Source organism: Rhincodon typus, chromosome 12 (assembly GCF_021869965.1).
Source record: "Rhincodon typus isolate 14 chromosome 12, sRhiTyp1.1, whole genome shotgun sequence".
NCBI lineage: Eukaryota > Metazoa > Chordata > Chondrichthyes > Orectolobiformes > Rhincodontidae > Rhincodon > Rhincodon typus.
The window spans coordinates 45,063,667-45,087,879 of record NC_063343.1 but is presented as its reverse complement, the minus strand read 5'-3'; the positions used below and the strand labels follow the sequence as shown (position 1 = coordinate 45,087,879).

At 41.0% G+C, this 24,213-nt stretch overlaps 1 protein-coding gene across 1 annotated transcript in view; it reads left to right on the top strand.

Moving 5' to 3' along the window:
- The window catches only part of LOC109928314 (transcription factor 7-like 2), a 171,518-nt gene that overhangs the window by 144,562 nt on the left and 2,743 nt on the right, over nt 1–24,213 (top strand). The window contains exons 4-5 of the mRNA XM_048603526.1: nt 12,805–12,937; nt 22,049–22,139. Coding sequence (XP_048459483.1) covers nt 12,805–12,937; nt 22,049–22,139 — 224 coding nt within the window. The remainder of the gene's footprint in view (nt 1–12,804; nt 12,938–22,048; nt 22,140–24,213) is intronic.

Sequence of the window (24,213 nt, the reverse complement as noted above, 5' to 3'; positions counted from 1 at the left end):
CAGCTCTACACCTTGTTATCTCAGATTCTCCAGCATTGGCAGTTCCTACTATCTCTAAAACCATTAGCATTTTCTCTTTTATTACCATGATTTATACGTTAAGCTGGATCATTTTGACATCTTGATAAAAACAGAATGCTTGTTGATTCTGATCCCAAGGATATTCTCTGTGGTCACAAGTGCTCTGATTTCATTTTCACAAAAATTTAATTTAGAAGGGTTTTCTTTCCTTCACTAAACTCATCAAATCAGTTCAGATTGAGGATTTATGATGTGGTGGCTTTATGGGACATGCATTGAGAACATTGCTTAAATTAATATTGCGACATTTTGAAACAGGTCTCTGTTCATGGTAAAGAATTTCCAAAAGCTCATGGACCAGACCTCACAGCATCTACATATTTGTTGTGTTTGTCCACCCTAACCAAAGAATCCAACCTGAAATCTTCCTGGTCTGTATGCTTTTAACACATGAAAAGAGTGTCAATTGAAACAGAGAATTCATCTTTCTGCATGTACATCTACTTTAAATTGATTATTTTGTACAGTTTCTGGAGGCAACAGCTTCTGACTAAAGCAAAACTTTGTAGGTGCTGGTAACATGAAACCAAAACAGAAAATGTTAGGGCCACTCAGCAGGTCCAACAGCCCTTGACAGAGTTAATGTTTTAGCCCTGTGATCAGTCTATAACACCTGTTTCTGAAACGAAATAAAAAGTGCTAAAGATTGGGGTTGTTATTTATTAAATCATGCTGGTGTTGTGGATCTAAATATTGTAGAGATGCCGGTGTTGGACTGGGGTGATGAAGTCAGAAGCTACACGGCGCTTGTGATTTTAAATAAACCTGTTGGACTATAACCTGGTGTCATGTGACTTCTGACTAAATATTGTAGTTTTGCTTTTAGTTCAGCTTGTCCATATTCATTTGTCTGAACAAATGATGTAAGAAACTAATCACTGAATAACAATGAGAAAATATGCAGCAATCCAGTATATTCCTCCAAAACCAAGGGTGGACTTTTTAAAATCCCACATTATTTAGACATGTAAATCTATAATATAACTATTCAAGTAAATTAAAATATAGGTTTTACTGTACAGCATGCTCTGTATTCACTGTAATCCTAGAATTAAAAAAAACAACTATTCTTTATATGGAAACCATTGAAGCAATTACTTTTTTCCAATCCAACGTGGGTTTTGTACTTCTTGGGCTCTGTACCCACTAATATTTCCAGGCTAATTCATAACAAGCTGTACAAACCCAGTGCAAAACCATTTCAAAATGATCTATTTTAAAATAGCCTCTTGAAGTGGTTTCAAATGGATAATTAAAGCATGAGCCAATTGCTTTCATGTGAGCACATGGGAAAAACTCATTGAAGTCAGCTCCAAAGTACATAAAAAGCAAACAGGCTGCAAACTGAAACCAAAAGCTATTGCTGTTGACTGAGGTACATTAAATACTGATTCCATTAATTGAAAAATCAGCTTCCTGCCTTAAGCAAACCGTTTTTCTCGATTTGTGCAGTGACAACATGTTTTATTTTTAATTATGAGAAGTTGTTGATCTGCAGGTTGTGTTCCAAAGGTACTTGAGTTGTTTCCTGCCATAATAAAACATAGATGATGTAGAGTAGACGCTGCTGTCACCGAGTTACACATTTTAGGACATGGATTCGGATTTTAAATGCCCCCACCGAGTGTGTTCTATGTGGGACCTATGTGGGAGGATCATTTAACATGGATTAGGTGTCTAGCCCAATAGCTTCCCATCCACTCAGTGCCATAATACAGAAGGTGGGCAGGTCCCACCCACCCACCATGCATAAATAAAGGGTCAGTTGAGTTTGGTAAAGGCTCAGTTGACCCCAACATTATGCCAGCCATGCCATCACGTAAGTGACATGGGCAGGCAAGTGAGAGCGGACGACTCCCTTTTCTTCTCAAAATGTTTAAAATTGTAGCAAGAGAATTACAATAATTGGAGGGTGCTCCTTGCCTATCAGGGCTACCACCTGGGAGGATAGCAGTCCCCCTTACCTCCTGCTAACACATGGTACAAAACAGTACCATGCCCCTTTGCTCCCATCCCTTTGGTACCAAAGCAGCTACATTTCAGCCCTGCCCTGACCCCACCACCACCAAACACCACCCCCCACCCCACCCCCAAACATTGGCCAAAGCCTCCAAGCTTAGCTTCCTCCAGAATCCATGGCATTTTCTACATGCATCTGTCTGCAATCCTGGCAATGCCAACCATACAGCCTTGGCAGGAGCATAGCCAGCAACTCCTGAAGGTGAGATTTCCACCCAGTGAGGGTTATTTATCCCACTTGGGGGATGTGGTGGGGGGGCGGTGAGCGGAGATATTTAACCTAGCACTTCACGAAGACTACTCCTCGCAATTCCATGGACAAGTTGCCAACCATGCTGGAAGAAAAGTTGGTGATTGGCAATCCATCTGTGGAATTGCAAGGAGTATTCTTAGTGAATTGCTGAATGTTTCGTAAAACCAAAGGTATAGGATTATAGAAATTTACAGCTTAGAATGAGATCATGCAGCCTGTCATGCCAGTACTGGCTCTTGGAAAGGGCAGTTGTACTTTCTTCCATACCTGCGCTTTTTGTCCCATATCCTCTAATATCCCTATCTTGAGTTCCTGTCCAACTCTATGTGAAATTAATTTGGCAGTTAGCTCTAAAACCATTTTAGGTAGAGAATTCCAGATCCGCATAACTTTCGGAGTGAAAACAAATTCTCCTTGTCTATGATTTGGATCATTTGACAATGATTTTAATCATACCTGAGTGTATAAGCAGCTGTATGAAAGTTTTTACAGTGTCTCGCTGGTTAACTCTCTGATGACCAACTATGGTGCAGTGGAATATGAAATGATCAGATACCAGGTCATCCACCTGGCCCTGTTCAGCTCATTTAGGAATACCCAGCAAAAAAGACTCATGAGAAAGTAGAAGGGACTAAAAAACTGAATGCTCTATTTAATGACTTTATTAATACTCTTAATCTCTCATATAGTTTACTAAACTCAAATCCCCAACAGGAAATAGAAAATAGAATTTTTCTGAAGAAGGGTCTAGGCCCGAAATGTCAGCCTTCCTGCTCCTCTGATGCTGCTTGGCCTGCTGTGTTCATCCAGCTCTACATCTTGTTATCTCAGGCTTAGCAGTATCTGTGGAGAGAAACAGAGTTAATGTTTCAAGTCTGATATGACTCTTCTTCAGAACCCACAAAAATCTCCATCAACCATTTGATGATTATAAAATATTTCAAGCAATATTCAATAAACATCAGGGCTTACACTGTTGTTATAGACAGCATTTATCATCCAGTCAACACCATTAAATCTAATTACATTTATCTCATTCCTTAATGTGGGATATGTGTGAAAATTATCTCTGCATTTGCAAGTACCTTAAAACAGTGGCAATCCTCCAAAGGTACTTGATTGTCTATGAAGCAGTTTAAACATCCTGATGATATAAAGAATGCTGGACAGCATCTGCTGTGAAACAGTTTAAACATCCTGAGGATTTGAAAGATGATCAGTTAATGTAAACCATTTCTTTTTCGCTTATTAATGATTGACAGAGTTAATTACGTAACCAGGAACACAGAGATACACTACCTTAGAAACCAGGTTAGAAAAAGGAAGATTAACTCGTGTATCAAATTTTGGTTACAATGCAGTGTCAGCACTAGGAGCACAGAATGAAACTCTTCCTGATGCCCATTATGATCAATAACACCAAGGTCTGAAACTGCCTTTTCTGGCAGAGTAGATGAGAACAAAATAGCCTTCTGCCCCTCTGATAACTTCATTTTCCTGGCGAAGCTGTTTGGCTGACAGTCAAGTCTGTCTGTTTAGGTAACAAGTTTTTTCTTGCTTTCCAATTGGCTTAGGAAGGCATGTGTTGGTTGACTATTGGCTGGAGCAAGGAGCAAGTTATGTGATGAAAGCTCCAAGAATACATTTATTTACAGTTGGAAACCCTACATGGAAAGCAACAGAAGGTCTAGGCAGCAGGGTGTCAACAGGAGTGAAAGTGATCCTTGGAACAGATCGCGGGAAATAGCAAATAACTTGTTTTACAACCAAACAATTTCTTTTGGGCATCAATTGAAGATATTGTCGGGCTGGTGTCAAATAGCTTTCATCTTTGCCCTTGCCTGAAACAGACTTCGCCTTCAATACATGCAAGAGCAGCTGGGAGGGGAGAAAATTGTCAGGAAAACAAAAGCAATGTATGTTTAGAAGGACCACAGATAGAGGAAAGCATCACAATTGATTCGAGCAGCAGGGGGCAATTTATTTGATATTAAAAATAGAGATTGATAGCAACATACTGAGAATGAGCTGTTCAATTTTGTTTTAAGTTGACCTTATTAAAACCAAAAGAAAAATGAACAGACCCTAGGAAGATTATTAAATGCTTCCCATTCCATTTAAGCTGGAAAAAGTGGCAGGTAGTGGGCAAGAACCTGGGGAAAAAAATTCAAACCTGTGGAAGGATTTTCACTTCTCAAAGTTTATGATTTACTGTCGCTTGCATTTTACAGTGAATAATACAGTAAAATCCAGTGAAGAATTTCAACAGTTGCCACAATCCAGCACCATTTTAAATAAGTTAAGAATAAGGCGATAGCCTAATGGTATTATCGCTGGACTGTTAATCCCGAGAACCAGATAATATTCTGCAGACCCAGGTTCGAATCCTGCCATGGCAATTGGTGGAATTTGAATTCAATAAAAATCTGGAATTAAGAGTCTAGTGATGACCATGAATCCATTGTCGATTATCGGGAAAAACCCATCTGGTTCACTAATGTCCTTTGGGGAAGGAAACTGCCATCCTTACCTGGTCTGGCCTACATGTGACTCGAGACCCACAGCAATGTGGTTGACTCTGAACTGCCCTCTGGGCAATTAGGAACAGGCAATAAATGCTGCCTGGCCAGCGACACCCTCTCCTGTTAATGAATTTTAAAAAAGGATAAAAGATATAACTGAAAGAAAGCTCTGAGCTGGTTCATCAATAACACCCACTCTGCCACCCCTCCTCTACTGCCTTGCCACTTCCTGCACTGGACCCACCAGTGTAGGAGTTGCCACTCTTTAGGCACCATCTCTTTTGCCACTGGGCCCACTTCACTGCTGCTGATGCCGGGTCCTGTGCTGATCCCACACTCGCCCCACAACTAGGAGCCCCCGGCTCCACTGCCGCCTCGATGACACCAAGAGTCCCGGCACTGGGCATAGCACACCACTGACACTGCAGCCACCAGCTCGCCAGTGCCAGGAGTCCCTGCTCTGGGCATAATGCAACCAGGAGTCCCTGGCTACACTGCCAGACCAGGCTACTGCTGTTGTCTCACCAAGAGACCCTCCCCCCTCCTCCTCCAGCCATCCTCCTCCAAAATGTCGCCTTGCTGACGCCATCTTGAAAAGCCCGAACACCGACGATCGTTGGAGGAGCTTTGCTGCCACCGAATGCTGGGGTGGACCTCCCTGCTGTCACTGCCACCACTGCCTCCAGTCTCCGTGAAGAGTTGCCATTCTGTGCAAGGCCTGCTCTAGCTGGCACTCCAATGTCGCCAACTAACCCACCTAAGAAGGCCCCAAGGAAAGAGAAACGAAAGAAAGAAAAATATGAAAGAGAGGGAGCCTGTGTAAAATGGAAAAGGGAAGAAAGAAAGCAGATGGCAGCCGATGAGCCTCGGGCAAGAGCCCACGTGCAGCCCCTACTACTCCACCGCCATCTTGATGTTTATGTATCAATGGATGGAACGTGTGCCCTGATGGAGCTAGATTTTGATTAGACTAAATAGCAATGTTTAAAGGCACCACTGCAAAGGCAACACAAAAACAGGAAATGTTCAAATTGTAAGATGGTTTGTGTGGTGTTCAGAAGGATACTGTTGCAAAAATCAGTCCTCACGTTGGTAACCCTCCATAATCATGGCCTAGTAATCTCTCCTTTCCCTCCACAGCCGTAGGACCTCTACCATTAAAGTGTGCATTGGAGCCACTGAATTTTCTTGAAGTTAAGTCTTTTGGGCAGTTTACAAAATGTTAATTTTGGGATGATATCTGACATTGGTCCTGCCATTCCCCCAAAAGAGCAGGTGACCCTCCCGCATCTGGCGGATATTTGAATCTGCTTCCAAGACAACACAGTGGCTCAGTGGTTAGCACTGCTGCCTCACAGTGCCAGGGACCTGGGTTCAATTCCACCCTCAGGCAACTGTCTGTGTGGAGTTTATACATTCTCTCCCTGTCTGCGTGGGTTTCCTCCAGGTGCTCCGGTTTCCTCCCACAGACCAAAGGTGTGCAGGTTAGATGAATTGGCCATGCTGTAGTGTGCAGGCTATGTGGATTAGCCATGGGAAAACACAAGTTTACAGGGATAGGGTGGGGGGAGAGGGCTATGTCTAGGTGGGATGCTTTTTAGAGGGTCAGTATAAACTTGATGCGCCAAATGGCTTGCTTGCCCACTGTAGGGATTCTATTATTCCAGCTGGAATTATTTAAATAAGGGAACCTCCCCAACCCAGGGCCATTAGCAGTGATTCCCAGCAGGCAGCATCTAATATGAGCACCCAGGCTGAAAGGCTGGCAGATCTTCAGAGGGCTTCTTCAAATCAGTTTCACAAATTCCTGTCCATAAATTCGTTGTATGGTCCCAAATGATAGATCAAAGTAATTATTTGGTATTCAGGTGAAAGAGCAGAAGGAAGAACTTTGGTACAAAAATTACAGTATACTAAAAAATCTCAACACTACAAAAAACAAGAATTTGTTTTTTTAGCCAAATGCTTTGAAAAGGAAAGATGATATATAAGTATCATTCTCCAAAAAAAGTATGGTTGTATTGGTGTTAATGGCAGAGTTTTAATATACAATTTATGATTTAATAGTCGGGAACACAGCTTGTCTTGAAATCTTTCTGTGCATGCAACTGTTAGAATCACTTTGAAAGCCCTCTGACAGTGTAATAGGTTTTTGGTTCTGAGGTGATTCTCCCTCCAAATTACTGTCCCTTTTTGTGGTCAAGCATGTTGTCTCTTACATGACATTATTGACATCAGGAACTCAGCATGCAAAGGGATTGTGGCTGTGATTGTAGCATTCTGAGCAAAGCAGCAACCCCACTTCCATTGTCTAAGCAATTCTTTTTTAAACTTTATCAATTACCCCACATGTAAACATTATCCCCACTCAGAAGAGAATAATGTGGGGGCAAGTACCAGAGGTTGTGAGATCCCCAAACACCTCAACCCGTCATCGATCCCCTCTAGCCTCACACCTACCATATTTCTTTTTGTTCATTTATGGGTTATAGGTATTGCTGGCATTCATTGCCCATCCCTAACTACTCTGAAGAAGACGATGATGAGCTGCCTTGTCGGTAGACACACCAACAGTGCTGTTATGAAGGGAGTGCCAGGATTATTACCCCAGTGAAAGAACAGGAATTTATTTCTTAAGTCAGGATGATTTATGGTTCGGAGGGGAACTTACAGGCTCTCATGCATCTGCTGCTGTTGACATTCTAAGTGGTAGAGGTCATAGATTTGGAAGGCGCTAACAAGGAAGCTTGGTAAGTTCCTTCAGTGCATCTTGTACAGTGTACACACTGCTGTCACAGAGTGTCACTGGTGAAGAAATGGTGTGAGTTACTCACCACGGAATTAGCAACCTTTGACCTGCTATTGTAGCCAAAGCATATATTTGACTAGCAAAGTTCCGTTTCTGATCAATGGTTAAATGCAGGATGTTGATAGTGGGGGATTCAGCAATGGTAATGCTATTGCTCATAAAAGGGTGATCATTAGAATCTCTTCTCTTGGAGACAGTCATTTCCTGGTACTTGTATGGCCCAAATATTGTTTGTCATTTGCCAGCCCAAGCCTGGATGATGTCAACTTGCTGTATATGGATACGGGCTGCTTCAGTGTCCAAGGGTCCCAGATGGTGCTGCATATTGTGCAGTCATCAGCAAACATTCCTTTCACTAATGTTATGATGGATGGGGGTCATTGATGAAACAACTGAAGATGGTTAGAGGTAGAACACTATCCTGAGGAACCCCTGCAATGATGTTCTTGGACTGAGATGGTTGACCTCCAACAATCGCAATCATTTTCCTGTGTACCAGGTATGATTTGTGGAGAGTATTCTTCCTGATTAAAGCCAAATTAAACTTTAGTGAGCAGGTTATTCCTTTCTAAATGCCACTTGATGGAATTTCTTCCAACACTTTGCTCATGATCGAGAATGGACTGGATCCTGTCAGGTTCACTCTGCTCCTGACTTCGTTACAACCTTGGTCTCAACATGAGCAAAAGAAAATGGACTGGTAGGGTGTTAATTGGCGCTTTGGATTTGCCTTGCTTTTGGTGTACAGGACATACCTGGGCAATTTTCGATACTGTCATGCAGATGCCAGTCAATGTTGTAGGTGTACTGACACAGCCTGACTAGGGACGCAGCTAATTCTAGAGTATAAACCTCAGGAAGAGGCCAAGATGGATCATCTATTTGGCTCATCTGGGTGGAGATGTTTGCAAATGCATCAGCCTTGTCTTTTGCTTTGGTGTGCTGGGCACACTGAAGCTGAGAATATTTATGGAGTCTCTTCCTCCTCTTAGTTGTTGAATTGTACATCACCAATCATAACTGGATGTGACAGGAGTATAGAAGTGATATCTGATCCATTAATTATAGCATCACTTTGTGCTGTCTATAGCAAGCTGATATTTGGCATTAAAGTAGTCCTGTGTTGTAGTTTCACCAGGTTGAAACCTCATTTTTAGGTCTACTTTGAGCTGGTCCTGACATGCCCTCCTGCACTTTTCACTGAACCAGGGTTGATCTTCCAGCTTCATGGTAATGGCAAAGTGAGGGATATGCCAACCCACAAGATTAAAAATTGTGGTTGAATACAATTCTGCTGCAGCTGATGGTCCACTGCAGTTCATGGATGCCCAGTTTTGAGTTTCTAGATCTGTTCAAAGTCTGTCCCATTTAGGACGGTGGCAGTGCTACACAATGTGATTGAAAAGCCTTGAAGTGAAGACTTTAAGGACTTTGCGTTGCTTACTCCTACCAATACTGCCATGGGCAGATGCATCAGTAACAGGTAGATCAGTGAGAATGAGAGCAAGTAGAATTTTCTCTCTTTGTTAGTTACCTCACCACCTGCTGTAAGCCCAGTGTAACAGCTCTGTCCTTTAGGGTGGGGCCAGCTTAGTTATTACTCATGCTGCTGAGCCACTCTTGGAGGTGATCATTGATGTCCTCTACCCAGAGTACACGCTCTGCCCTTGCCACTCTCAATGCATCGTCCAAGTGACGTTCAACATGAAGGAACACTGATTCATCAGCTGAGGAGATAAGGGATGGTGGTAGTTGGTAATCAGCAGGAACTTTCTTGGCCCATGCTTGATCTAATACCATAAGCCTTCATGAGTCTGGAATCAATGTTAAAGACTCCAAAGTCAACTCTCTCCTAACCGTATACCATTAAGCCATCACATCTCTGGTGGGTCTGTCCTGCCAGTGGGACAGGATATACCTATGTTTGGTTATGTTGGTGTCTGGTATAGTAAGAAGGTATGATTTGTAAGTATGCTATGTCAGCTGTTGATTGACTAATCGGTAGGAGCGCTGTCCCACCTTTGGCTCAAGCCCACTGATGGTGCTAAGGAAGTTACTGCCAAGTCGACAGGTTTGCATTTCGATGCCGAAGTCAATGCCAAGTTCCTAAAGCTTAATTCCTTCTTTAGATGTAGATATGGGCCAGGCCAGGTGGTGATAACAGATTTCCTTCCCTAAAAGGCATTTGTGAACCATAGAAGCATATCCCAGCATGATTCATTACCTTCAGAGGAGGATGGCAAAAATAATGGGCTCAGTTAATTACAAGGCTGAGAGACAAAGAGAAATCGGCTAACTGGATGGAAAACTAAGTTAAGCAAAAGATGACAATTAGATAATGATGAGGGGGCGGTGGGGAAGGGTTGGGGAAAGGCGTGGCTGGAATAAGGGACAGAGACTAGTGAATCTATGCAGAGAACTGCTCCAAAAGATGTGCTCTGATGTCAATATCGAGAAATGTTTTTCTTGCATAATCACGATGAACGTTTTTAAATTTGCTGATGGCATTAAGTTAAGGTAATACAGATGAAGGAATTGATAATATTTAAAGGGACCTGTACCTATTAAACAGATAGCTTAAGACAGATTTTAATGGAGATAAATGTAAACGTATGCAAATAGGAAGTGGAAACATGAGACGCATATATGATGAAGGTAGATCCATTAGCAAAGATGGGACAGGAGAAGGATTCAGTTGTAATTATTGATTATTAGCCACTGAAATTTCCAGTCAATGTGAAGCTGTTGTCAACAAAGTTAATCACATACTGTATTACAATATCTCTAAAGAGCACATTTTTCTCTTTTTTTGTCCCAATCTATTCCACTTGTATCATCCTTTTCCACTTGACTGCATGCTGTGATTCAATGACACGGCATTGCTTACCCTCTGGTATCCCACCCAAATGACATTTTATCATGTGTGAGCCTAAGCAATATCACAAACTATTTAACTATGGTGGGCAATAACTGAAAGCTGCCCTGTCTTTCTCCAGCCTGTGTCCTCATGTTGTCCAACAACAATTTTGCATTTACATAGCACTTTAATTCGATAAAACATTCATCTATTTTACAATTAACAAATCAAAAAAATCCCAGGGAAAACTCTAATGTCCTGTTTCTCAATGACTTGAGTTTTGCTAGGACTGTTTGATGCCACACTAAGTCAAATGCTACCTTAATATAAAGACTAGTCTCTCTCACCGCAGTTCTGTTCTTTTGTCCACATTTGGATCGAGACTGTAATCAGGTCAGGAGTTGACTGACCGAGGCAGAACCCAAATTGGGTGCCAGTGGGCAGGTTATTCCTTTGCAAATGCCATTTGTTACCATTCCCTTTGATCACCTTTTGTATCTACACCACAATGAGCCATGAATACAGGAGAAAAAAGTAATGTTCTGGTAATGAAAGTTATTTACTGCAGACTACATTCTATTAAGAAAAGCACTGTCTTTCATAAAAACATATTTTAGCAAGTGTTGACACCTCTTGATAATCTATTTCATGACAGATCAATATTTCTTGACACTTCTTGACAGGCTGACTTTTTTAAAAAAAATTTCATGACACTTCTTACCCAGTCAACACTTCTTGACAGAGCTTGACACTTCTTTACAGGTCAGCAGTTCTTTTCACTAAATAGTTCTTGGCACTTCTTGAAATGTTTGACAGTTCCCAGGGGTTTGTGCACTTCTTACCACACAACATTTCCACAATTAACACCCCAAATTCCCACATCTAATTCCCACCTCCCCACCCCAGCCTTGATACCTGACTCCCACACCTAAAGGATACAGACTCCATCCCCCCAAAGAAACACTGAGCCCTATTCCTGGGACGATATCAACAGGGATACCCAGCTCTGCAAAGGACTACATTGGCTAGCCAGAAGAAACATACTGAGAATTGATGTGCTGTTGCCCTGTGCAATTTCCACTCTCAGTGTTCCAAGACTCCAGGGATTTCAAAATAAGATTTGAGTGAGGCAGCTGATCATTTAAATTGCCTACTGCCTCCACAAAATGCTCATGTACAACCTACCGGTAGCCCTCAATTTCCCTGTGAAAATATAAAATACCTGGTACAGGACAGGACTAGAGTTTTCTGACATCTTCTACCATTTTCATCGTTCATCACAATGGAGAGGCAAAAATCTGTGCCAGAGCCACATACACACTTGGCTTCATTGGAAGATAGCAGAACAGCAGAATCTAGTTTCTTTAATGCTGAGAGCAATGGAAACTGGATCTCATCTGGTTTCATGTTACTTTTGTTGTTGAATTTTAGTGCAAAAACAGAGAGTTATCGCGTGAAGCATACATGATTTTTGGAACCAACATGTTTATAGCTAGAAAACCTCAGATTTAACCGGCGAGACATCTTTGGAAAGAATAAATATAGATCATTAAACACTAACTTAAGTAACTGTTAAACACAAATGAATAAACATACATTAAGGATCTACCAAAAACAAATGCATTCACAAGGCATGTTGCTAAAATAAGTTGACCTGCATCATTAGTGTGACCTCAATGCGTCATAAGAAATTCTGGTCAACTCCTTAGATGTGGTGCAGATGATTACCCATCCATTCAAAGGTTGGATAAGGTACTCTCTGTCCCACAAATAAAGAATGTGTACTTTCCTCACACCTGAACTGGACTAAGCCAATGTTAAATTTTGAGTTTATCTTCATTTATGTTCATCTAACAGCAATTCACTGTTAAAGGAACTTGATACAACATCGAATCCAGATGTGACACGGGGTATTTGACAAGGCACAGTAGCAAAAACAGTCCAAATACAGGATCCTTTTCTAGGCAACTAATATGTATTACTGTGAGATAGTAAGAACTGCAGATACTGGAGTCAAAGATAACGCATTGTGGAGCTGGAGAAACACAGCAGGCCAGGCAGCATCAGAGGAACAGGAAAATTTGACATTTCGGGTTGGGACCCTTCTTCAGAAATGGGCCATTTCTGTGTTATCAACATGTATTACTGTAATGGCAGTTTACATCACTGTGATTTCAATTCACTGAGGTATTGGGTGATTATGTCAAAATCGTATTTGCCTTTCCAGTCCATTTCTAAATATTTTAAATGTTTTGTCTTTCAGTCAAACAAGGTTCCTGTGGTGCAGCCATCCCATGCAGTCCATCCCCTCACACCTCTCATCTCCTACAGCAATGAGCACTTTGCCCCAAGTTCACACTCACCACACCTTCCAGCAGAGATCAACCAAAAATCAGGTAAGTGGATCAGCACTGCTGATTATCTTTGTGAAAATCATTTCCAACACGTTGGTGTGGAAACAACAGCTGCAATGGTAATGTATTTAACACAAGAAGTAAAAGAGCCAAGTTCCCATCCAAACGAGCTTCATGCATTCGGCAGAAATTGTGAAAAAAATAAGAGATAGACAATAAATTACAAGAAAGGAATCATCTTCTGCAATGGTCTGTTTTAATGTTAGTGAAGAGAAGCACATTCATGCAGAGAGAACAATGGACCAGCTTTCAAATTATTCTGACTCAAGCATCTTGAAATAAAACTCTGTACGTTGGGTTTTCAAAATGTTTCCTGCTCTTGCTCCTATTATCTTCTTCCAAAATTCTTCCTGCTTTAAAACAGTTTCACATTCCTGTAAATGCTTTTCCAAACCACTTTGTCATTGATCTGCTTTCAACAAGAAATGAAATCAAAAGTGGAGGTAGAAATTATAGCTGCACTTGGAAAAGTTTCAGCTGAAGATGGCTATCTACTGGAGTGTTCAAACTGGAGGGTTAATCCCAGTTATTACGTTAACTGAGTCTGTTTCACACAACCCTGGCTGAAAAATCCTTAAACCCTGTACCAGCCATTCAGATAAAAAGCTTCCTTGAGGTCTTAGTAAGTGCATTCATTGCATAGTGTCCTGCTGAGGCATACAAATCTGAAGGTTTCATCCCTGGTCATTGCTGAGCCTACAGATCTTAGCAGAATGACAATGATTGATCCCAGTGTATCATCTCGTACTGCCTGTTGAAAAGTATATATTGTGGAGAACACCTGACCTATGATAAAACAGCCTATAATGCACACTAACCTTATAGACAGAAATACCAAGCAAAACTCAAAACAAAGACTTGATGGAAGTAATGAAAGAATTGCTTGTAAATTATATTTTTTCCACATTAACCTTGACAAAAATAAATGCCAGCATCTTTATGCATGAAACTAGCTTTGGGTGTCAGACAGTGGTTTAACCTTTTCCTTCCCAAGCAAAGTAAAAGCATGTAAATTAATTAACGAAATGTGTGATTGTGGTATACTTGTGTCAGGGATTTGACCGGAAATAGCAGTGAAAAGGCAAAGTGATCTTTACATTGTGAGTAATATCTAAATGTCAAGTTAGGTCAATGTGAGACTGAGCTTTGGAGTCTGTGCTACTTAAAAGAAGTTGTGTCATCACGTTTGGGAGCTTTGTGGTCAGATTTAGTTTGTTGTAAAACTTGGAGTTTGCTCAGAATACTTAGTTGGAACATTGTTGCCACAATTTTTATCAGAAGGAAAGTTCATTTGTCATCCAGTCTTACATTCACTGCTTTGAGCCTTTCTTGTAGTATTATTTGCAATGTTCATTTTTAACATCAAACTAGTATGGAGAGATGTTAACCTCTGCCTACTTGGTACAAGCCTAGGTGGACCTCTGACATTCATTTCCCATCCAAATTTCTTCAACTTTAGAAAGTGACATGTTAGAAACTATCGGTGGAGTGTGAAGAGAGGAAGAGATTTAGAGTGTGGAGAACAGGGGTTTCTCTCTTTAAATATTCATATTGAACCCCAGTGCCATCATCAAGACCTAAGTGTTGTTCCAATCAGTGCCCAGAGAACCCCTGCCATTGGAGCCTGGTGTCAAAATGTTGGCACCAGAAGAGGTCAAACCAATTCGTCTATCTAAATGACATCTTTCCGTGAGGTCAGGACAAGCTGAAGTGCCCTAACAGGCCCCACAAGAAAGATTTAGAGCCCTCCTTCCCAGGAATTTAAATTGTTTGTACCTCACATTGCCAAGATTAGGGCAGATTGCCACCCACCTCTGCACCCATCTACCTGATTCCAGTCCTGAGTGGAACCTGGGGAAGAGTTTGTCGGAAGTAGTTAGTGACATGGTGGAAATTAATCATACCTCTGGTCTCATCACTGTGTTCCTACATGTCTAACATGACAATGGCATTTTTTTTAAGTTATGTAGAGTTAGGATACAGTTAGGAACACGTTGGAAGGCTGAATAGGATGCCCATATTCTAATTTTTCTAACTGGAATATGCCCGTATACAAAAAAAAATCTGCCAATAAATTTTTATAACAGCTGATTTTGGGTTATTTTGAAAGAATGTAACAACTTATGAATATTGAAAAACAATGTTTTGTGTTAGAGGGTTCCATTTTTGCTACGTTTTGATACTGATTGCTCACATACAGGAAATTTGTTGTGAGTCAAAAATTCCTGCAAGTACTCTTTTTAAACTTTTACAAAAGTAGTAATAAATTAGTCATACTTTAAAAGACATTAAGTGCTGCTCAAAGGCCTGTGAATCTGACTGATAGCATTGTGTTGCAACTATATCCTTGTGTGGAGAAGTGAAGCCATATTTTGTTAGATTTGAATGAGCCAAACTGTTCCCATGTTCACAGAGATTGGACGTTTAAGCGATTTTCCGTCATTTAAATTTTAAAACAGAACCGAATAATGCTCCTATCATACATGGATCTGCCAAACACAACAAATATTACCATTAACTGGCATAGCAATACTAGAAGCATTGGCTTTTTATCATCTTTTACATAGAAGACATGGCATTATAATGGTCCATTCAGAAATGAGGACAGATAACCTGGTACACTAACTGGGCTCTTTATTCCTAACCCTCATAGTACACTGAATAGGAAGCTCTTTACCTTAGTTCCTTAGCAGCAAAGGAACTGGATTAGACCACTCAGCTCCATTAGTCTGTTCTGCCGTTCATAGATTACGATTCGTCTGTACATCAGCTTAATTTGCCACGTTTGATGCATATTCCTTGCTAATCCTTCCTGTAATCTCGTAAAAAGGTTACCATCTCTGTTTTGAAATCTTCAATTGGCCCAGCATCCAGATTCTTGGGGGGAGAGAATTGCAAATTTCCATTACCTTTTGCATGAAGAAGGGCTTTTTGAGTTAATTCCTAAATAGCATGCTTCTGATTCAAAGATTATGAGGACCAATTATTTCAGTTGGCTAGATGGCTGGCATGTTGTTCAGAACAATAGCATGGATTCCATTCCCGTTCTGAGCTGAGATAGGCTTGGAACCTGCTTCCTTACCTTTCCCCTGAAAGTGGAAGATGATGAACAGCTCAGAATAATGTATCAGCAGATAATGAGCCAAGGACCAGCTTTCAGACAGAGCACACATGACATGACCATTGTAACATAGTGTTTCCTTGATCTGGATTCCCCGTCTAATTAGAAAGCTTCTCAGTATTAAATTCTTATACCTCTGTTAGACCACACCTCAAATTTCGAATCTCAAGAGAATACAAGATAAACCCTGATGCCCAATCAAATTCAGCGGTTCATTATGGAGAAATGTAGTGATTAATTTTTTCCAACAATAAGGGGACAAAGTGTTCTGTGAATGAGTTACTTGCATGGTAATCAAGTCAATACATATCTGGTCACCATTCAGCACTGGGATGCATTCAACTAAACTGGAAAATAGTAAGAACAAAAACAGGAGTTGCTGGAAAAGCTCAGCAGGTCTGGCAGCATCTGTGAAGAGAAAATCAGAGTTAACGTTTCAGGTCCGGTGACCCTTCCTCAGAACTGTAAGGGGTCAAAGTGTTCTGTGAATGAGTTACTTGCATGGTAAACAAGTCAATACATATCTGGTCATCATTCAGGATGGTAAGGTTGTCCAGTGGGTTATTATGTTAGGGATCAGGCCATGTTGTTTTCAATGGTTGCATGAGTCAGAGACTGTATTCTATAATTGTATTTCTGATAACAAAACCCATTATACATAGCTCCTCACTGGACTCTCAGGGTGACCTTATGGTCTGAATTTGAATCCAGTGTGAACAAATGGAAGAAGAGTTTACCTGGAATTCTATCATTGTCGAGATGGGCATTGCTGACAAATCACCTCCATTGTCATGTTTTGCCCCAATAAGATGCACTTTGGTATAACTTATGCCTGTACAGTGGCAAAAGATACTTTAAGCAGGAAGTTCATGATATTGTCAACATCGTGCCATTCTCAATATGGTGCACCACTTCCAATTTCTCTCATTTTGTCTTCTCAAATGACTATAATTAAAATTCTAAGTGCCATTGGCGTGCATCCAAAACTCATTTGGTTTTGCAGCAGGGGAAGCTTTTCATTGGTGAAACCTCCCATCAGCTGACAATGTTAATCTATGGGCAACTTATTAAAGCATTTTCTGTTCAAACAGGGAGGCTCTGCCAAAATTTTCCAGCCTAATTCCAACACCTTAATGTAAGACTTGAGAGCATAAAGGTGGCATAGGTGTTTTTCAAAATTAAATGTCACTTAAAATTGTTTCACATAACGTTCGTTTCATTTTGTTCAGATTCTGCATCACTATTATTCATTGAAGTTTGCTTAGTCTGACCATTCGTGGTTGGTATGCATTGAAGGTTGTGGGGAAATTAGGGACATTTCCTCAATTGCAGAGGAAGCAATTTTGTGTTTTTGTGTTCACTCATGTTGGTGTCCAGTCTTGTATCCCCCAACTTCGTTCATTCTATTATCTGAGAACAATCTCATCAAGGATAATGTAAATGTTGTGGGTGGGTTCAAATGCCCTATAAGGACTCTGCCCATACCCCAAGATGGACACACATTTGGACATACAGACACTATCCTTTAGGCCTCTCATTTTCTTGTCCTGACTGATTATCCGCACCAACATGCAGAACTAGCCCTTCTCCCCACCAGCATTTTACACAAAGGACAGCAGGCCCTACCCTTTTCACTTCTCTATGTCCCCAACCCCACTTCAAACTCCTCTCACCACTCACTCACCCCAACTAGTACTCTACTCAGGAGTTCATTCTGCTGCTCCTCTCCTTCGTGTCATGGAGTTAAAAACATCACTGACCTTACACAAAACTGCACAGAGCTGTCATGAGCATGCCTCCTTCAAATAATTTTGAACTGGGTGCCACAAGATTCCTGTGTGTCACCGACATTATCTGAAGGTAAGACTTTACTGACCTTTAAGGACCACTTAAGAGCTCTGTCCACCACCACTGAGATTAACCGTGTCCTGTTTCAATCCTAATACTTCTATCCTGTGGACTACTTGTGACATTAGCTTAAGAAGAATGGATCACCTTAGTCAAAGGACATTAGGTAGGGATTACCTGCTGGGAGCCAAAACCTTTCTCTTGCTTTCTACCCCTCTGGTCCCCCATTCCCCCACGACTCCAACCATAGAACTTTGGGTCTTGATTCCACGGCAAGACCTGCCAATGGCCTCACCACTGATTGGTATTGATTCAGAAGGAGTTCCCTGGAATCAACAGTGAGGTCTTTGCTCGTGTCCAGATGCTGGATGGGATCTATAATGTATTAACAAAATTCAGCTTGTAATACGAGTCATTATCCAGAATTATTCTGAGGGAAAGAACGCTGAATTGGATATAAATCTTGGTCTGTACCAGTAAAACTAACAACCTTTAAACAGAAACAGCAGGTCTGACTGCATCCATGGACAGAAAGCAGAGTTAACATTTTGGGTCCATTGACTCTTGTTCAGAACTATTAGTAGCTGGGAAAAGGTGGGGTATATATGCTGAAGTCAATGGGTGGAGGTGGGGTGGGAGGGTAGAAGGAGTAAGCAAATAGGTGGAGATGGAGCCCAGAGAGAGAAAAATATAGTTAGGAAGAAAAAGGAATGTATAATGGTAAGCCAGGGAGAAAGGAAAGTCGATAATGGGGACCATAAATAGGTGAAAATTTATTGGCAATGTTAAAAGCAACTCATGTTATGACAGGGCCTGGGGTTTGGGGTTGGGTAAAGGACATAGACTGAGTGACCACTTTGGAGAACACCTACATTCTGTCTGCAAAAATGACTCTAAGCTTCCAGGTGCCTGCCACTTCAACACATCACCATATTCCCTGGCCAACATTTCCGTTTCAGGCTTGTTGCAATGCTCCAGTGAGACTCAGTGCAAGCTGGAGGAAGAACATCTCATTTGCCGCTTGGGGATCTTGCAGCCTTCAGGACTTAATATCGAGTTCAATAATTTTACAGCCTGAACACCTTCCTCTATGTCCTTCATCCAGCCCCACACCTCTGGCCCTGTCATCACATGAGGCGCTTTCAACAGAGCCAACATATCTTCACCTACTTTGATTCCTGTTATCAGTTTTTCTTTCTCCCTGGTTTACTATTTTCCATCCCTTTGTCTGCCTAACTGTCTTTCTGTCTCTCTGGGCTCCATCTCCACCCATTCGTTTACTCCTTACCAACCCACATCCCCCCAACCTCCTGCTTTCAGCGTATACACCACCTTTTTCCAGCTACTAATAGTTGTAAAGAAGGAGTACTGGAACCAAACATTAACTCTGCTTTCTCTCCACTGATCCTGCCAGACCTGTTGAATCTCTCCAGCAATTTCTGTTCTGTATCAGATTTCCAGAATCTGTAGTTTTTTGTTTTATTTTATTGAACTAGCTACCTTCACAGGTTACCACCTTCAAATAAGACAGAGTAAATCTCATATGGTTCAGGAAATTACTGGTCTACAACATTGTAGTTTAGCCACCAGGCATCAGTCTGAATCATCTGTGGGGAATCAGACAAAGCAAGAGAAAACAAAGTAGAAAGACAAACAAGGACTGAATATTTGGCTGTCATAGAATCCCTACAGTGTGGGGGCAGGTCATTCAGCCCATCAAGTCCACACTGACCCTCTGAAGAGCATCCCACCCAGACCCACCCCCTCCCTGTAATTCCCATGGCTAACCCACCTAGCCTGCACATCCCTGGACACTACAGGCAATTTAGCATGGCTAAGCCACCCAACCTGTACATCTTTGGACTGTGGGAAGAAACCAGAGCAAACTCACAAAGACACAGGGAGAACATGCATACTCCACACAGACAATCACCTGAGAGTGAAATTGAACCTGGGTCCCTGGAGCTGTGAGGCAGCAGTCTAACCACTGTGCCACCATGCCACCCACTGCCTATCAGTGAGAGGAAAACATGCTGAAAATACAAACCAGGCCAGTCAGTATATGAAAAACAGACAATTTGTAGAACATTTCAACAGAATTAGTGGACTCTTCCTCCATCATAAATTGTCATTGACTGAACACTGAGCAGTCATAACAATATCTGTAGACTTGATTTCCCTTGCCTTCATCTCTTACTGATGGTGGAGGATTATGTAGTTAGATGAGACTAGTTATTTTGGAGAAGTGGGTCTAAGAACAACAGAAGCAACTGGGTTAATGTCCTTGTGTGGTTCCTGCTTGTACAGCACAGAAATGAAAAGTGCAATGCCAAAAGACTCTATTGGCTTCTAAGTTAACCGCAGCAAAGATCTGCAAACAACTGAAAATAAAACCACAATATGTTCCGCACGCTAATCTTTGAAAATATGAAGGATTTAGAGTGTTTTATAAACATTTAAGAGTGTTTCCATTTAAAAGCATCTGCAGGAAGCCTCCAGTCCAAAGCGTTTTGAAGTGTATATAAGACAGCTTATTTGAGATGGATATATCCTTTCTATGTAGTACTGGAGTTTCTCATCCAACTGTATCCAGTATCCGGTGATATACAGAACTGTACAGTGTTGGAAAGTCCCTAGTTTTAGTCTTTTGCCTGTACTGAGTTTGCTGATATGGCTAGGACAATGATAAGAGTGTTATAATTGATTTGAGTATCCTTGATTTAGGGAAATGGAATGGTGGAAGTGGAGAGGAAATCACGGTTTCAATACTTACCACCATACAGTGACCCCTGCTGGAAAGTGCCTCTATGCAGATATAAAGCATAGTCATATCGATTCTAATAACCCTTTCCAGTCAACATTCATTACCTAAATCAGTTCTTATTCCAGACTTATCCCAGTATAACACTCATTTTAACAGGTCAGGCTTTGTCATAGAGGTGTACAGCACAGAAAAAGACGCTTTTGACCATCGAGTCTGTGCCAGTCAAAAACAGCCACCCAACTATTCTAACCCCATTTTCCAGCATTTGGCCCGTAGCCTTGGATGCCTTGACATTGCAAGTGTACATCTAAATACCTCTTAATGTTATAGGGGTTTCTGTTTCTACCACCCTTACAGGCACTGAAAATTTTCTGAGGAAGGGTCTAGGCCCGAAACGTCAGCTTTCCTGCTCCTCTGATGCTGCTTGGCCTGCTGTGTTCATCCAGCTCTACGCCTTGTTATCTCTTATGTTAGCAGTTGTGGACCTGTACACCAGAAACTTTCTGAAGAATTGTAAAGTAGACTAAGGACAAAGTCTCGGCTCAATTTTTTGGATGTACAGATTAATAGATTTTTAAAATGTTGATAATTAGTATGATTAAACATTTTTCTTGTTTATATCTAAACATAGAATTTCTTAAAATCAATTTTAATACATAAAATTATATTGAATAAGAGGGAAAAAAATTAAAATCTACCAGACCCGCATATCACAATGTTTTATAAGAGTAACGTTCACAATTTTCCATTGAAAAAATGGCCAGAAGTCCTGATTAAATTCGTGATCAACACTAACAATGGGGAAAAAAGCAATGTTCAGAGAAAGGCTGCAATTTTTTCGATATTCCTTACAAATAAGAGACGGAGATTATGAAGGTAGCTTTGATGCAATGAGAGCTTATTGCTTTAGAAATTGGTATATGTTGGAAAGGACAAAATATTCAAAAGGTTCAGCATATAGCTCAGAGAACCAGGAATTTGCCCTGCGATTCAGCAGTTCTATTGATCGGCCAATTCAACCTCTTCCACCCTTTCATGGTGCAATGCAAGCTCCTGGGACCTACTTAAAGGATGCCACTGGTGACATAAATTGTCCAAAATTGACTTATCTGGTGCGATGAGCTTCCTATGGATGTACATCCAATGCTTGAATTTGTAGTTGACACCTAAAGACTAATTTTATGGCCAAGATTAATTTCTGCCATGTCACATAGAAAAGAATATGTTGCATGTAAGTGGATGATACAGGAGAGAATCATGTACTGTATATCGAACATGATCTTGATTTTTGTATTAAAGGTTGTATGCTCTGAAGTGTATGCGGTGAATAAAACCTCCTGTCAATTTTTATGTTGTCCAGGTTTGCATCGGCCACCACAGGGTCCTGATCTGGCTGCTTTATATTCTCTGTCTCCTGGTAGTACAGGACAGATCACCCCTACATTAGGCTGGTAAGTGATGCATCACAAAATGTGATCTAAAGATCAGAGCTGTAAGAGAGCCAAGGATCCTCATGGATACACTTCTTGTGTTTGGACTGCCTCGTCCAAAAATAAAGCAACAAAATGTCATGTGCCTCCTGACCGAAATCATCGCTGAAACTTTCAGCACTTCAGTCAGTTTAAATTCTTCTTGATTTCATCACTGACCCACAAACTAATCCAGTTCTTTGAAAAGGATTATTGCTTGCGGATTCAGAAGATGACCTGCTGAGTAATGCAGGGGAACTGAGCTGTCCTCACATTTATAGGTGGCTATTTTCCAAAATGAATTGATTTCATTAAGGAGAGAGCCATTATAGGAGCATCAATATGGATCAAAGCTGGCATCATTATTAAAAAGTATTAATATTTGAGTTTTCTGTTAGATTTGCTGATGTACTATTGGGTGAAACTGTCTCCGTTAATCTGCCTTCGATAGCAGGTAAATTATCGGTTATATTTTCAGTTAACCATGATCCAGCTGATGATGTAAATTTATCCATGGTGATGCCGGTAAAATCCAAAAGACTAATGAAGTAATGGACTTTGGAAATGTATATGTTTTGTCTGTTTTCCTTCCTTAAAACTCAATTTAAGAAAGTGACAGCACACCCAGTATCTTGAAGGATCATGGTGCATCAAGCAAGGTCTTTGCTTCCGAATAAATTTGATGCATGGATTCTATCATGATGTTGCCAGAAAGTGCCTGAGTACCTGAAAAACCCTTGATTTCTCCAACCTGTCTCCAAGCAATAGGGTACACTTGGACCACCATTTAAAGTTATGGCAGCAGTGTCTTGGTTCTAAATATCCTTTGCATAATTCATCACAACTAGTTATCAATAACATTCTTGCTTATTCCTTAATTTAAATTTGACATTTCAGTTTGTATGGAGATCATTATTTTATTGCTGTTACTTTCTTTCGTTATATTTAATATTGTACTGACACAATTGGCTTATTGATTTATCAATTTACAACAATACAACCTATGCATAATAAGCAGGCCTTCTCTGTAAAATAAATCTCAAAGATTTCTCTTATCTGTGTGATTTATAAATTCCAACACTTTGGTTATCTGAGTCATTGTCGTTATTCTTTGTATTAGCTCCTTTCAGTGAAGTCAGTAATACTACTGAGAGAATGGGATGAGAAAACTATGTTTAAAGCCTTTTTTTCTCTCTGTTACCTAATGCTCTCTCTTCCTCTTGGACTGTGTACAATGCCTAACCAGATGGAGGTGAGCAAGATGCTCCCTAGCTTCTGCCTATGCCACAATATGAATTGCTGCTAAGAAGAGGTTGTAGACTTGCTCGCCGAGTCAGTGTGTTTGATTGCAGACGTTTCATCACCCTGCTAGGTAATGTCATCAGTGCGCCTCCGGTGAAGCGTTGCTGTTCTGTCCCACTTGTTATTTATATGCCTCGGTTTGCTGGGATGGTTGATATTACTTCCCGTTCTGTTTCTCAGAGGTTTATATATCGGGTCCAGTTCAATGTGTTTGTTGATGGAGTTCTGATTGGAATGCCAGGCCTCCAGGAATTCCCTGGCATGTCTCTGTTTTGCTTGTGCTATTATGGATGTGTTGTCCCAGTGGAATTTGTGTCTTTCTTTGTCCATGTGTAGTGAGACAAGTAAGAATTGATCGTGTCTCTTGGTGGCTAGTTGGTGTTCGTGTATCCTTATTGTCAGTTTTCTTCCAGTTCGGCCTATGTAATGTTTTTTACAGTCCTTGCATGGTATTTTGTATATTGTGTTAGTTTTATTGGTTGTGGGTATGAGATCCTTTACGTTCATCAGTAGATGTCGTAGGGTGGTTGTTGGTTTTTGTGCTACCCTGATGCCTTTGGGTCTGAGTGGTCTTATGGCCATCCCTGATACATCTCTGATGTACAGTAGGGTGACTAGTTTGTCTGGCCGTGTTATGTCTTCTTGTTGTGGTCTGTCACGGAGGTATCAGCGGGTTGTGCTTTTTGGGTATCCATTCCTTTTAAAAACTCCATATAAGTGCTCCTGTTCTGCTTTGCACAATTCCATGTTGCTG